Here is a 15,301-nt window from a genome sequence, read left to right on the forward strand (position 1 = left end):
ACTAAACAGGACTAAAACAGGACTAAACCAGGTCTAAACCAGGACTAAACCAGGACTAAACGGACTAAAACAGGACTAAAACAGGACTAAACCAGGAAACAGGACTAAAACTAAACCAGGTCCAGGACTAAACTAAAACCAGGACTAAAACAGGACTAAAACAGGACTAAAACAGGATTAAACCAGGTCAAAACCAGGTCTAAACCAGGACTAAAACAGGACTAAACCAGGATTAAACCAGGTCAAAACCAGGTCTAAACCAGGTCTAAACCAGGACTAAAACAGGACTTAAACCAGGTCGAAAAGGTCCAGGACTAAAACAGGAAACCAGGAGGACTAAACCAGGTCTAAACCAGGTCTAAACCAGGACTAAAACAGGACTAAACCAGGTCTAAACCAGGTCGAAACCAGGACTAAAACAGGATTTTGTGTTTTTATTATTTTGGTTTGATGATTTTTTTATGACATTAAAAACTTTGCACCAGGACGGTAAAAGAACATTAAACAACATCGTCACTGTTCATGGACGTGTTGTTCCTCTTTGTGCCTGCAGGGTGCGCCTGGTGGAAAAGGGCTCACCGCACAGTTTACCGCTCATGGAGTCTGGGAAGGTACAAGTCCTGCTTTATTTCTGATGTTTAGTTTTGAACAATAACACAAGGAGATCTTCAGTTTACATCGTGTTCACTGTAAACTCTGATATTGATCAGAAACAGCTTCATAATTTACAGTTTTTTGTAATATAAAACCTTTAACTGATGTAAAACTATGATAAATATTGACCACAGGGACTGTCCCAACAAACCAACTCAGAATTACAGAACCTGAAACCCTGTGATAAAGTTTCTCATGTTGTGTGTTTTGTGAGCAGATTCTTCCAGGAGTTAAAGTCATCATCGCCAACACAGAGACCAAAGGACCTCTGGGCGACTCACATCTGGGAGAGGTCAGAATAAACTCAGTCTACTGTGAAAATAAATCAATAATAATGTTTTTTTTTCCAATGTCATTTATGAAATGCAGTTTTTAACATTTTGATTTAAAACTGCAATATGAGTATATTTAAGTATTTAAACCTGTCACATGATCTAGATGCTTTAAATTACTAAATTGTATGTAATATATTTTTATTCATATTCTGAATTCAAGTCATTTAAGTTATTGATCACAAGCTCCTGAAAATGTGTTTAACTGTCTTAAACGTTTTTTTGTCTGTGTTTCCAAATCCATGGGTTGTGTCTCTATGGTAACTGCTAAACATTCCACCATAGAGAACCATGTAGAACTTCCCCAGGATGATGTTGCTGCAAAGCATAGCAAAGGAGAAATTCATTCTGTCAATTGGACAAAAGTTTTTTGATCAAAGACGTTTCGCAGCTCATCCAAACTGCTTCTTCAGTTCTGGTCAGACGCTGGTGGACACTTCAGTGTCCTAGAATGTTCCTCACTGTGGCATTATCCACTGGAAGTGTAAACAAGCGTCTGACCAGAAGTGAAGCTCTGAAACACATTCTTTTTAAATCAAAATGTTTTTATTGTTTTCAAATGATCAAATATATATATATATATATATATATATATATATATATATATATATATATATATATATATATATATATATATATATATATATATATATATATATATATATATATATACATATATATATATATATATACATACATATAACTGGCAGGTAACAGACTCACAGATGTAACAATCCCCCCACTCCAGGTACTGATTTTATTCACATGTAACTGTACCACAGTCCCGTGTTTTCTCAGTTGCACTAGACTTACACTTCAATTTTGACTTAGACAAAGTTTACTGAACCACAAGAGAAATTATTTGGACTAATATTTTGTTTCAGTGGAAATCCATTTTTTTCTAGCCTTAGACAGGACATTATATCTTGTAACTACAGTGAATGTGAAGGAGGGTTGGTGTCCTCCAGCGAAAAGCATTCAGTCTAAAAACCTTTATTCAGTGACGGAACTGAATTTCTTCTTTGCTGTAGATTCTACCTGGACGACTGAGGAAATACAAAGAATCTGGACATGACTTTAACATACGTGCAGTACCTGCCACAAACTCCCTACCTCAGCCTCACTCTGCTTTTGTGTTTGTGTGTTTGTGCGTTTGTGCGTTTGTGTGTTTGTGTGTGTTTGTGCGTTTGTGTGTTGTGTGTTGTGTGTGTGTGTTTGTGTGTTTGTGTGTTTGTGTGTTTGTGTGTGCGTTGTGTGTGTGTGTGTTGTTGTGTGTGTTGTGTGTGTTTGTGTGTTTGTGTGTGTTTGTGTGTTTGTGTGTGTGTTTGTGTGTCTGTGTGTCTGTGTGTTTGTGTGTCTGTGTGTTTGTGTGTTTGTGTGTTTGTGTGTTTGTGTGTTGTGTGTTTGTGCGTCTGTGTGTGTGTCTGTGTGTTTGTGCGTTTGTGCGTCTGTGTGTCTGTGTGTTTGTGTGTTTGTGTGTCTGTGTGTTTGTGTGTTTGTGTGTTGTTGTGTGTCTGTGTGTTTGTGCGTCTGTGTGTTTGTGCATCTGTGTGTTTGTGTGTTTGTGTGTTTGTGTGTTTGTGTGTTTGTGTGTCTGTGTGTTTGTGCGTCTGTGTGTTTGTGCGTTTGTGCGTCTGTGTGTTTGTGTGTTTGTGTGTTTGTGCGTGTGTCTGTGTGTGTTTGTGTGTTTGTGCGTCTGTGTGTGTTTGTGCATGTGTGTTGTGCGTTTGTGTGTTTGTGCGTGTGTGTTTGTGCATCTGTGTGTCTTGTGCGTTTGTGCGTCTGTGTGTTTGTGTGTTGTGTGTTGTGTGTGTGTCTGTGTGTTTTGTGCGTCTGTGTTTGTGCGTTTGTGTGTCTGTGTGTTTGTGTGTTTGTGTGTCTGTGTGTCTGTGCGTTTGTGTGTCTGTGTGTTTGTGTGTGTTGTGTGTCTGTGTGTGTGTTTGTGTGTCTGTGTGTTGTGCGTCTGTGTGTTTGTGTTGTGCGTCTGTGTGTTTGTGCGTCTGTGTGTTTGTGTGTTTGTGCGTCTGTGTGTTTGTGTTTGTGTGTGTTGTGTGTTGTGTGTTGTGTGTGTTTGTGTGTGCGTCTGTGTGTTTGTGCGTCTGTGTGTTTGTGTTTGTGCGTTTGTGTGTCTGTGTGTGTGTTGTGTGTTTGTGTGCGTCTGTGTGTTTGTGTGTTTGTGTGTTTGTGCATCTGTGTGTTTGTGTGTTTGTGTGTTTGTGCGTCTGTGTGTTTGTGCGTTTGTGCGTCTGTGTGTTTGTGTGTTTGTGTGTTTGTGTGTGTGTTTGTGTGTTTGTGTGTTTGTGTGTTTGTGTCTGTGCGTCTGTGTGTTTGTGTGTTTGTGTGTGCGTCTGTGTGTTGTGTGTGCGTGTGTGTTTGTGCGTTGTGTGCGTCTGTGTGTGTGTGTGTGTGTCGTCTGTGTGTTTGTGCGTTGTGTGTTGTGTCTGTGTGTTTGTGTGTCTGTGTGTTTGTGTGTCTGTGTGTTTGTGCGTTTGTGCGTCTGTGTGTGTGTGTTTGTGCGTTCAGATCTGGGTGAGCAGTCCACACAACGCCTCTGGGTACTACACGGTGTACGGGGAGGAGGCTCTCCACGCCGACCACTTCAACACCAAGCTCAGTTTCGGAGACACGCAGACGGTGTGGGCGCGCACCGGGTACCTGGGCTTCCTCCGCCGCACCGAGCTCACCGACGCCAACGGAGGTGAGGGGGAGTGTCCTCCAGCGACCTCTGCTGGACACTTCACAAACATTTGTACAGAAAAATACCATATAACTCTTCCTAACAGATCATAGTATTTTATGAAAACGGATGCATTGTTCCACAGTAGCTGCATTTGTTTTTATGTCTCTCATATCACATTACCGTTAGTAGGTAGTTGAATATAATAAAAAATGGGTATGTGACGATATCCAATATAGTATAATATTTTCACAATATGCCTCTCACAGAGTATGATATTTATTGCAGTATTTTGTAGAGGTAAACAAAGCTGTGTGAATGAGCTATTTTTTCCTTTTAAAATGATAATATAATATAATACTAAACCAGGACTAAAACTGGACTAAAACAGGATTAAACCAGGTCGAAACCAGGTCGAAACCAGGTCTAAACCAGGTCTAAAACCAGGTCTAAACCAGGTCAAAACCAGGACTAAAACCAGGACTAAAACAGGATTAAAAGGTCAAACCAGGTCGAAACTAAACCAGGACTAAAACTGGACTAAAACAGGATTAAACCAGGTCGAAACCAGGTCGAAACCAGGTCTAAACCAGGTCTAAACCAGGACTAAACCAGGTCTAAACCAGGTCTAAACCAGGACTAAACAGGACTAAAACAGAAACAAACCAGGATAAAACCCGGTCTAAACCGGTCTAAACCAGTCTAAACCAGGTCTAAAACCAGGACTAAAACAGGATAAAACAGGATTAAACCAGGTCGAAACCAGACTAAACTAAACCGGTCTAAACCCAGTCTAAACCCGGTCTAAACCAGGTCTAAACCAGGACTAAAACAGGATTAAACCAGGTCTAAAGAAGGTCTGAGTGTCGGGACGGGCCCAGAGGTGCGCCCACGAACACTGTCGGGTGAGCAGGACTGAGACCAGGACTGAGACCCGGACCAGACCAGTACTGAGACCGGTTTAGTCCTGGTCAGTCCTGGCTTAGACCTGTTTTAGTCCTGGTTTAGTCCTGAATCAGTCTGTTTGCGATGCAAAAGTCCAGCATCGCAATTTAAGTCATGTAAACAGGAAACAAAACAGTTATCTGTTTTTTCATTTTGGTTTTGGAGACAAATAATGAAGAAAATAGTTTTTTTTTTTTTTTTTTTTCGTTTTCTTATTTTTAGTTTTATCACCCAATCAGAACCGGGAGACTCCAGCGTAAACACACTCATGGTTTATGTAATTCCCTCTGCTTTTTTTAGTTGATGCTGCACCATACCAAATAATTTAAGCAAAGAGACTTGTAATATTATTGTGAGACTTTTGACGATATGATATCATGACATTATGAAAACTGCGAATTGCAAACTTGCTTAGGCCATGTTTCGATGATTCTGGTCGGTGGATGATGAGCTGGACTGTGAGCGTGTTTTTGTGTTGTTTTGCAGAGCGACATGACGCCCTGTACGTGGTGGGCAGTGTGGACGAGACCCTGGAGCTGAGGGGCATGAGGTACCATCCCATCGACATCGAGACGTCGGTGATCCGTGCCCACCGGAGCATCGCCGAGTGGTGAGTGCCAGGAATGTCCCACAGTGTGACTTTACATTTATTCAATTACAGGTGGTTTTAGAGCTGAAAAATAACTAGAAAAACAAACATTCTGACTGTGAGCGAGGTCGCCTCTCCACAGATCTGACCTGTAACTGAAGATAGAAAGGTTTAATGCCATACTGTGGAACATTCCAGACAAAGCAACAACATCTCCATGAAGAAAAGAATATGATTGACCACCAGAAAAGTTACACAATGCACTGTTTATATTTAATATTTTTGATGGTTTCACTCAGCTCCAGCTCAAACTGTACGACCAAATCACAGGGTTTAAAAGTTCAGAGTTCACGATTCATTTTCTCACGCTACACGAACGACTTCAACAGAGCGAAACTCTCACGAGACGCGACTGGATTTCAAACAGGTTGGATTTTCTTGTGACCTACGACTGCCGATCGGGAGCTGATCGTGAGGTGTTAATCTGTTCTCGAATGAAGGTGTTTTTTTGCCAACGTGCTATAGGCAAAGTATCAACAAAAAAATTTTAAATTTTTGTGAGTTCATGTCTGTAGATGTAACATGTCAAATCTGAGCTCATTTGGACCAAACCCCTGGCACTTGAAGGTTTTTGTTGACACCCAAGTCAAAATGGCGGCGAATTTTCCAATATGGCCGACTTCCTGTTCGTCATAGGGCCGCACAATGATTGGCTTTTTTGCTTGTCTCCTTGAGTTCTTATCACTGTTCCGAATTTCGTGAACCTACGGCAAAATGTGCGTCTCAGCCTCCCATTCAGTTAATAATGCACATTTTCAAGGGGGCGCTGTTGAGTGGGGGTCACTCTGGGCATTGTCGTGATGCCCATTTTATCAAATTTTTCACCGAACCGGTCGATCTGATACCCAGTTTGGGGACTTTTCGTCGACGTTTAGGTCCTCAAAATTGAGATCATTTGCAAGTGAAAATAAAAAAGAAGAAGAAACCGACGAAGAACAATATCAACACTAACAATAATTAAACATAGAAATAAAGTAATAAAAATATCTCGGCAATATACAAGAGGTCACAAGAAGACTGTCCAAAAGTGATATGATGATTGACAGGATATAGGGTTATCTGTTACATAAGAGTGAGTTGTTTCACAGTTGTAGGGAGTATTATCTGTCCCTCTATATTCCTCATTCTGTATATGTGTATTAAGGTTTACTCTTGTATTTTAGTCACTTTGGTAAATGTGTTATACAAATACATTTCTCTTGACTGGACTCTTTGGTGTTGTCCTCAGTGCGGTCTTCACCTGGACCAACCTGCTGGTGGTGGTGGTGGAGCTGGAGGGGTCCGAGCAGCAGGCCCTGGACCTGGTTGCCCTGGTGACCAACGTGGTTCTGGAGGAGCACTACCTGATCGTGGGCGTGGTGGTGGTGGTGGACCCGGGCGTCATCCCCATCAACTCGCGCGGAGAGAAGCAGCGCATGCACCTGAGGGACGGTTTCCTGGCGGACCAACTGGACCCCATCTACGTGGCTTATAACATGTGAAGTCATGACGTGGACCACACCCCCATGTGATCAGAAAGATGGACCGCCCCCGTGTGATCAGGAACATGGACCGCCCCCGTGTGATCAGGAACATGGACCGTCTCTATGTGATCAGTAACATGGACCACTTTCATGTGATCAAAAACATGGACCGCCTTCGTGTGATCAGTAACATGGATTGCCCCCATGTGATGAATAACATGGACTGCCGCTATGTGATCAGTAACATGGACCACTTTCATGTGATCCATAACATGAACCTCCCCCGCGTGATCAGTAACACGGAACACATCTATGCGATCAATAACATGGACTGCCTCAATGTGATGAATAACATGGACCGTCTCCATGTGATCAGTAGCATGGATTGTTTCAATGTGGTGAATAACAGGGACCAGCCCCATGTGATCAATAACATGGACTGTCTCTGTGATAAATGACATCGGTCACGTCTATGTGATTAATAACATGGAGCACATCTATGTTATCAGTAACATGGACCGCCCCCATGTGATTAATAACATCGACTGCCTCTATGTGATTAATAACATGGACAGCCTTTATGTGATCAGTAACATCGGTCACGTCTATGTGATTAATAACATAGGTTGCCTCTATGCGATCAGTAACGTGGGACATGTCTATGTGATCGGTAAAATAGGTCACCTCCATGTGATCAGTAACATGGACCGCTACCATGTGATTAATAACATCGACTGCCTCTATGTGATCAGTAACATCGGTCACATCAATGTGATTAATAACATGGAACACCCCTATGTAATCAATAACATGGAACATGTCTATGTGATTAATAACATGGAACGCTTTAATTGAGTAATAACATGAACGCGTTTGTGATTAATAACATGGACAGCCTTTATGTGATCAATAACATCGGTCACATCTAAGTGATTAATAACATGGAACGCGTTTATGTGATTAATAACATACGTCACTTCTATGTGATCAGTAACATGGGACATGTCTATGTGATCAATAACATTGGTCACGTCTATGTGATTAATAACATGGAAAATGTTGGAACATGGAACACGTTTATGTGATTAATAACATGGGATACGTCTATGTAATTAATAACATGGGCCGCTTCTATGTAATTAATAACATGGGACGTCACCAGTTTGACCTTTTAACACTGGCCCCTTCAGTAAAACTTATAACTTACTAGTCCATCTGAAAAAATGTGATTATCATGAAAAAGTTCATCAGCTCTGAGCGTCGTGAGCACAACCTGTTTATATAAACCAAGCCCCGGGGTTTTAAAACGGCCTCCCGTTCAAATCAATGGGTCGAGCTCAATGTCTCATGACTCCAGATTCACCTTTAACCCGGCGCGGTCTTCTGGGTCTCTGGGCCGACTGAGCGTGTGCAGAAGTGTCTTTCTCGTGTATCGTGTAGGGATGTAACAATAAGCGAAATATCGTGATATATCGTAAAAAGTTCTCACAATAATATCGTGGACCATCACAATATATCGAATCACAAGTCTCTTTGTTTAAATGAAGAGTTATACTAAAAAACACAGAGGGAACTACATAGACCATGATCCTTTGCTCCATTTCAGTGCAGACGACAAGAAGAAATAACAGTTCTAACACTTTTAACTCTTAGTTCTTTGGATTAAGTTTTGTCAAGGCGTTTTAAGAGGAAAAAAGAAGCATATTCAGTTTTGTCTCTACAAAATATCGCAATAAATATGAGATGTACATCGTGAAAATATCGTACAGAGAGATTTAGATATTGTTACATCCCGAATCGTGAGCCTCTCCAACATATCGTGAACTATTGTGGCTCCTCTTTCTGTCGTTTTGGTCTTCAGAAGTTCACATTAACCCGTTCTCCCCGGGGCTTTTATTTTGCTTTTTTGGTCCATTAAAAAAAAAGAATTGTAATATACGGGTTTGACTTTCTGAAATGAGAGACAAAAAATACTGAACTTTTTCATGATATTCTCCTTTTGAGGTAAATAATATCGATCATCTGAAGCCCAGCGTTGGGCCGATAACATTTTGAACATTTCACGTCCCGTCGCACATGCATCATAAAGCGTTAAAAATAAAATAAAATAAATAAATATATATATATATACGGGGGTGGGGAGATTTTCTATTTTAAAAAACTGGCTTGTATTTAACTTTATACATGATGAAAAATGTGATGAAGGTTCGATGATGATGTGATGTCACTGGAGAGCTCTTGTGTTGCGTACGGACACAAATCGCTGTTTACACTCGACAGCTCCGACGTCTTCTCAGACTTTTCGTAAACGCTGCGGCGAAGTTCAAACGCCGCGACGTCAAAGCGCCGTTTTCTGATCTACGTTCTGATGTCGTTTCCTCGTCGCAAACGGACCCGGAGTTGAGTTTTTGTTTCATTCGCACGCGTTTAAACTCACAAAACCCCGCGCGCTGTACGTAGGCCGAGTTCTCTGTTCCACTTTGTGATGTCATGACGTAGTACAGGAAGTGCTCCACTGTGTTTTTAAACTCCACGCACCTTCGCGAGAATCATTTGGACAAGTTCAGCCCTGGAATTGACGAACTCTACAGAACAAAAAATTTAAAAAGTAGATGTTATCTTGAAAACTACCAACAGAAGCTCAGTTGGGTCTGTGTCCCGTTGTTTGTTTGTTTTTTTTTAAAATTCCAATTAAGAACGAAAAACAATAAAATGGGAAAACAGTTTGTTATTTAATAAAAAAAAAAAAAACAACTGATTTCGACCTCTACTTTCAATATTTATTTTAAAGTTTATTTCAAGTAACAATAATCAAAAAACATTTGGTGCCTGTTTTAATTTTGATTTTATTCTCTGGTTTATTTGAAGTTCTGCTGCTAGAAGGATTCACCTGGAAAAAAAAAACATGTCGTCTTCTTTTATAGCGACGCGTTTACTTACTTTACTGAATTCACTCGCGGCTCTGAGCAGCAGAACTTCTGTTTCTTCTGAACTGTTTTTTGATTGGTGTTTTTGAAATAAACTTTAAATTAAATATTGAAAATCGACGGTCCATGTTCCGTTGGTTATTTTGAATTTCAATTAAGAACGAAAAACAGTTTGTTATTTCATTTTTCCGTTTTAGTGTCAAATAAAAAAAACAGATTTCGACCTCAATTTCCAATATTTAATTTCAAGTTTGTTCCAGATAACACCAATTAAAAAACAGTCATCGTGCATATTTTAATTTAGATATTTTTTTCTCTCTGGTTTATTTGAAGTTTTGCTGCTGAAGGACGAACCTGAAAAATCGTTGGAGTTTTGTGAACAAACATGTCGTCGTCTTTTATGGCGACGCATTTACTTTCACGTCTTAGAAAATCATCTAAAATTTGTTCAGTCGACTCCGCAGAACTATAATAAAATAGTTTTTATTCTAGATCCGCGGTCGACGCTGCAGCAAAACTTCAAATAAACCAGAGACAATAAAATATCAAAATTAAAATAGGCACGATGACAGTTTTTTGATTGGTGTTATTTGAAATAAACTTTAAATTAAATATTGGAAATAGAGGTCGAAATCTGTTTTTTTTTTAAATGAAATAACAGACTGTTTTCACATTTTATCATTTCTCATTCTTATTTGGAAAAAAAAAAAAAAAAAAAAAACGAACGGGACATAGACACAATTTAAATTTTAAAATATTTTCTTTTTTAATATTTTAAATATATATATATTTAAATATTTGAAATAAACTTTAAATTAAATATTGGAAACTGAACTCGAACTGTTTTTTCTTTTTTTTTTTTGCCACTAAACCGGAAAAATGAAATAACAAACTGTTTTCCCATTTTATAGTTTTTCGTTCTTAATTGAAATTCAAAAGAACAAACGGGACACAGACCCAGAGCGTTTGACAGAGCGTCTGTCAACTGACCCGAAGGTTGTCCCACAGATGATCCATGTCGTTGTTGTTGTGTCCTTGGGCAAGACACTTAACCCGCCCGTACCACGTGACTGTTTCAGGAAGTGGTTTGTGGATTTGGCTCGCGACTCGAAACATAAGGACCAAAAAAATGCGACAGATTCCCCCAAAACATTTGTGGTTTTGGTACATTCTAGTTGAGATTCTTTTTTTTTTTCTATGGCATAAACCACATCACTAAATACTCAAATTTTCCCCTGGTTTAATATATTTCTGTAGAAAAAAAAAAAAAAAAAAACGACCATTATATCATGAACACAGAGTCCATGTTCATAAATTTACACTTTATGTTGAAATCACAAACATTTAAATATTTGTTCAGTATAAATCTTCGATGATCATGTTGATTGTTTTATTTTCACTCTGCCTGTTATACATATTTTTGTCCACTTGATGGCGCAGTGGAGCAAATGAAGCACCTCCAAGCGTCGGCTCAAGAGTCGAGCAAACGGACGGAACACTTCAACGCTTCACGGGGCTTCACCTCAACATCACTACTATTCATGACATCACAAGGTGGAACAGAGCATCTGGAGCTTTAACGATCTAAGACTATTACCGTATTTCCCGCACTATAGTTCACTCTGGATTATCAGGCGCTCTGTCACTGAATGGTTGATTTTTGAGTTTTTTCACACATAAACGTCACGGGACTATAAGGCGCATTAAACGAAACACAACAGTTCGATAAGTCAGTCAAAATGTATTTAACGTGTTCACAATAACTCAACTTTGTTCAATTGTAACACGTAAAAAAATCCTGTCTGAGAGGCTAAATATTCACAATAAGTCATAATTGTTGACTGTTCCTAATCCGTGTGTCGTTCGTTCATTCATTTTTCAATATAAAACCAAAAATAAGAAAATGAAAAAACAACAGTTTTCTTTGTTATTTGTCTCCAAAACCAAAATGAAAAAACGGATAATGATTAGTTTTTTCAGTTTTCGATTTTGTGCTTAAATGAAGAATGGAAAAAACGGATAACGGCCGTTTCCCGTTTACGTGACTTCCGTGACTGCGATGCCGAACTTTTGCACAGCATACGGACTGAACCACAACTGATCCAGGTCCGAGACCAGAGCGAGACCAGAGCGGGACTGAGACCGGGACAGAGCTGCTCCAGTCCTCCACGCTCAAGAACCACGGCTGGTTCCGAGGTGGAGCAAAGTATCCGACTGACACTTTCACACCAACGAACCGAACTAAGAGCTTTTGGTTCAAATGGACCAGGTCCAGGACCAGACCGGGACCAAAGTGCTAATGAGACCAGAGCGGGCCTGAGACCGAGACCGAGACAAGACCAGGACCAGACCGGGACCAGATCGGAGGCTCAGAGCCCACGGGCCGGAGCTCGAAGCTGAGGCTCGGACCCCGTGGAGGCTCGGAGTCAAAGCTCGGAGTCCGCCCTGGTCCCGCTCTGGTCCTGGTCTGGTCCCGGTCTCAGTCCTGCTCTGGTCTTGGTCTGGTCTCGGACCTGGATCAGTCCTGGTTCAGTCCTGGTTCAGTCCGTATGCGGTGCAAAAGTTCGGCATCGCAGTCACGGAAATCACGTAAACGAGAAGCGGCCATTATCCGTTTTTTCCATTTTTCATTTAAACACAAAATTGAAAACTGAAAAAACGAATCGTTATCTGTTTTTTCATTTTGGTTTTGGAGACAAATAGTGAAGAAAACTGTTGTTTTTTTGTTTTCTTATTTTTGGTTTTATATTGAAAAACGAATGAACGAATGATACATGGATTGTTCCTGTTCCCTGGAGTTCAGTTCAGTGATGATTCGGGTCTTTATATTCCTTTAAACAGTCTTGAGTTTAAAGTGGGCGTTGTGAGCGTGTCTCTTGACAGGTGCGTTTTGATATTAAAGTGAATCACAGTTTGTTTTACTCCTGATGCTCCTGACGACGGGAGCCGCGACGCTGCAGGTGGAGCGGCTTTGTACTTTACTAAACAGTCAGGAGGGAATTCGTGAAAATCGTGCACTTCTGGAAAAGTTTGTGATTTTTGGCAGGTGTTAGGTAAAGTTCTAAGGTTTTCAAAAATCCATGGATACAAGTTGGGGCGCCCCCTGGTGGCCGGGGTGCATAACATCCACAATGGCCCCCACCAAAAAGAGAAAAGGTTTTGTTTCTGGTTCCTTTAGTCTTAAATTGGTTGAATAATGTATTTTTTCTATTTTGTTTGATACAAGAGATTCAGTTCCTCCACACAAGACCCGGCGCACCTCCTGAACACGTCCACCCGCTCTAAAGCCCCCTCCCCGACGGAGTTTGGTGACCCAGGACCGTTAACATTTTGCAGTGGACTCTAGAACATTCTAGTAAAAGCAGCTGAATCCAATGGCAAAGCTCGGATCAACTGGTCCATTCTGAATCATTTCATAGAACCATGAGACTGAGATCTGTGCGGCTCATCTGACTTGATTTCATCTGTGGGTTTAGACGTCTGAACTGAGACCTTTAGACACTATGTCGTTTCATTTCAGAGATATCGCCCATTTTTCAAGCAAAAAGTGACCATGACGATAAACTTGGCATGAAAATGGCCTTAAAATAGGACGATAGTGTTAAAATCACTTTCCTTTTATCAGGTCAACTAGAAAAAGTGTCGTCATACAATAATTTAAGACAAAAGGAACCAGAGACAAAACCAATGCTGCTGAAGTCAGTGACGTAGTGTTGCCCGGTGTCATGGCGGCGTCGGTACCGTTGCCATGGGGACACGTGACGGTGCAAAGCCTCTATAGTCTGGACAATACGGTAATAATAAAGAGCTCCTTAAACACAACTCCAGGTCTGTTTTTGAGGAGGGAACGACATTTTCTGCGTAACACGGGACCTTTAATGAACGATTATTTATTTTTCGCTACTTCGTGAAACCACTAAAACCTTCTGTCCGTGAAACAGGTGCAACTCTTGTAATGTTAAAGTTATTTTCTCTAGCTGTACATAGAATTTTAGTGTCTTAAAAAAGTCTTAAAACCCATTTGCCAAATGACATAAGTACGCCTTAAGTACCTTTCCTGTCCCACTTCTTTTGTGTCCTGTTGGAGAGGACAGGTTTATGCAGACTGACGCAGGTTTACGGGACGTTTTTACGGAAACTTTCTAATGAAATGTTTTTAAATATGTGATTTTTGTAAGAGATGCATTTCCTCTGAATGTGCCAGGGCTACGAGGACGAGTGTTGGACTTGTTTAGCGCTTTAAGCTTGTATCAAATGTTCCGTAATATGCTTTAGTGCACCTTCCTCTTGTGCCATGTTTTAATGTGTGCGAATCAGCTGCAGTGTTTTGAATGTGTCACAGATGGAAGTGTGGACAGAACAAGTGTAAATGATGAATATTTGCTGCTGCTGACGACGGGACACGAGCGTCTGGACTTCGATGTGGTCGTGAGCAGCTCCTGTCGCTTCCTTCAGCACAAACTTTGTTCAGAAAGAGTCGATGGAAATGAGGCCGGACGTGTCATTATTTTCACAACACGTTTTTTTACTTCATAAAACCATTTGAACTTCAACTGGACCATGTGCTTTTGTTTTTTTTAAAAAAAACCTGGTTTAGTCCTGGTTTAGACCTGGTTTAGTCCTGGTTTAGACCTGGTTTAGTCCTGGTTTAGTCCTGGTTTAGTCCTGGTTTAGTCCTGGTTTAGTCTGGTTTAGTCCTGTTCAGTCCTGGTTTAGACCTGGTTTAGACCTGGTTTAGTCCTGGTTTAGTCCTGGTTCAGTCCTGGTTTAGTCCTGGTTTAGTCCTGGTTTAGGGTTTAGTCCTGGTTTAGTCCTGGTTTAGTCCTGGTTTAGTTCAGTCCTGGTTCAGTCCTGGTTTAGTTCTGGTTTAGTCCTGGTTTAGTCCTGGTTCAGTCCTGGTTTAGTCCTGGTTTAGTCCTGGTTTAGTCCTGGTTTAGTCCTGGTTCAGTCCTGGTTTGGTCCTGGTTTAGTCCTGGTTTAGTCCTGGTTTAGTCCTGGTTCAGTCCTGGTTTAGTTCTGGTTTAGTCTTGTTTTAGTCCTGGTTTAGTCCTGGTTTAGTCCTGGTTCAGTCCTGGTTTAGTCCTGGTTTAGTCCTGTTCAGTCCTGGTTTAGTCCTGGTTTAGTCCTGGTTTTAGTCCTGGTTTCCTGGTTTAGTCCTGGTTTAGTCCTGGTTTAGTCCTGGTTCAGTCCTGGTTTAGTCCTGGTTTAGTCCTGGTTTAGTTCTGGTTTAGTCCTGGTTCAGTCCTGGTTTAGTCCTGGTTTAGTCCTGGTTTAGTTCTGGTTTAGTCCTGGTTTAGTTCTGGTTTAGTCCTGGTTAGTCCTGGTTTTAGTCCTGGTTTAGTCCTGGTTTAGTTCTGGTTTAGTCCTGGTTTAGTCCTGGTTTTAGTCCTGGTTTTAGTCCTGGTTTAGTCCTGGTTTAGTCCTGGTTTAGTCCTGGTTTAGTTCTGGTTTAGTCCTGGTTTAGTCCTGGTTTAGTTCTGGTTTAGTCCTGGTTTAGTCCTGGTTTAGTCCTGGTTCAGTCCTGGTTTAGTCCTGGTCTAGTCCTGGTTTAGTCCTGGTTTAGTCCTGGTTTAGTCCTGGTTTAGTCCTGGTTCTGTTATAATGTGATTTTACACAAACTCACACCAAGAGACAAAGTGAAGACGAAGAGGAAG

General features: G+C 40.9%; 1 protein-coding gene across 1 annotated transcript in view; it reads left to right on the plus strand.

Moving 5' to 3' along the window:
* Positions 1 to 11,526, plus strand: part of dip2a (disco-interacting protein 2 homolog A) — a 162,159-nt gene extending 150,633 nt beyond the window's left edge. The window contains exons 34-38 of the mRNA XM_055148771.1: positions 554 to 611; positions 872 to 946; positions 3,510 to 3,684; positions 5,095 to 5,218; positions 6,486 to 11,526. Coding sequence (XP_055004746.1) covers positions 554 to 611; positions 872 to 946; positions 3,510 to 3,684; positions 5,095 to 5,218; positions 6,486 to 6,738 — 685 coding nt within the window. The 3' untranslated portion in view covers positions 6,739 to 11,526. The remainder of the gene's footprint in view (positions 1 to 553; positions 612 to 871; positions 947 to 3,509; positions 3,685 to 5,094; positions 5,219 to 6,485) is intronic.
* The last annotated feature ends 3,775 nt before the right edge of the window (positions 11,527 to 15,301 follow it).

This window comes from Boleophthalmus pectinirostris, unplaced genomic scaffold (genome assembly GCF_026225935.1).
Source record: "Boleophthalmus pectinirostris isolate CB_2022bp ecotype Guang Dong unplaced genomic scaffold, ASM2622593v1 HiC_scaffold_1, whole genome shotgun sequence".
Lineage (NCBI taxonomy): Eukaryota > Metazoa > Chordata > Actinopteri > Gobiiformes > Gobiidae > Boleophthalmus > Boleophthalmus pectinirostris.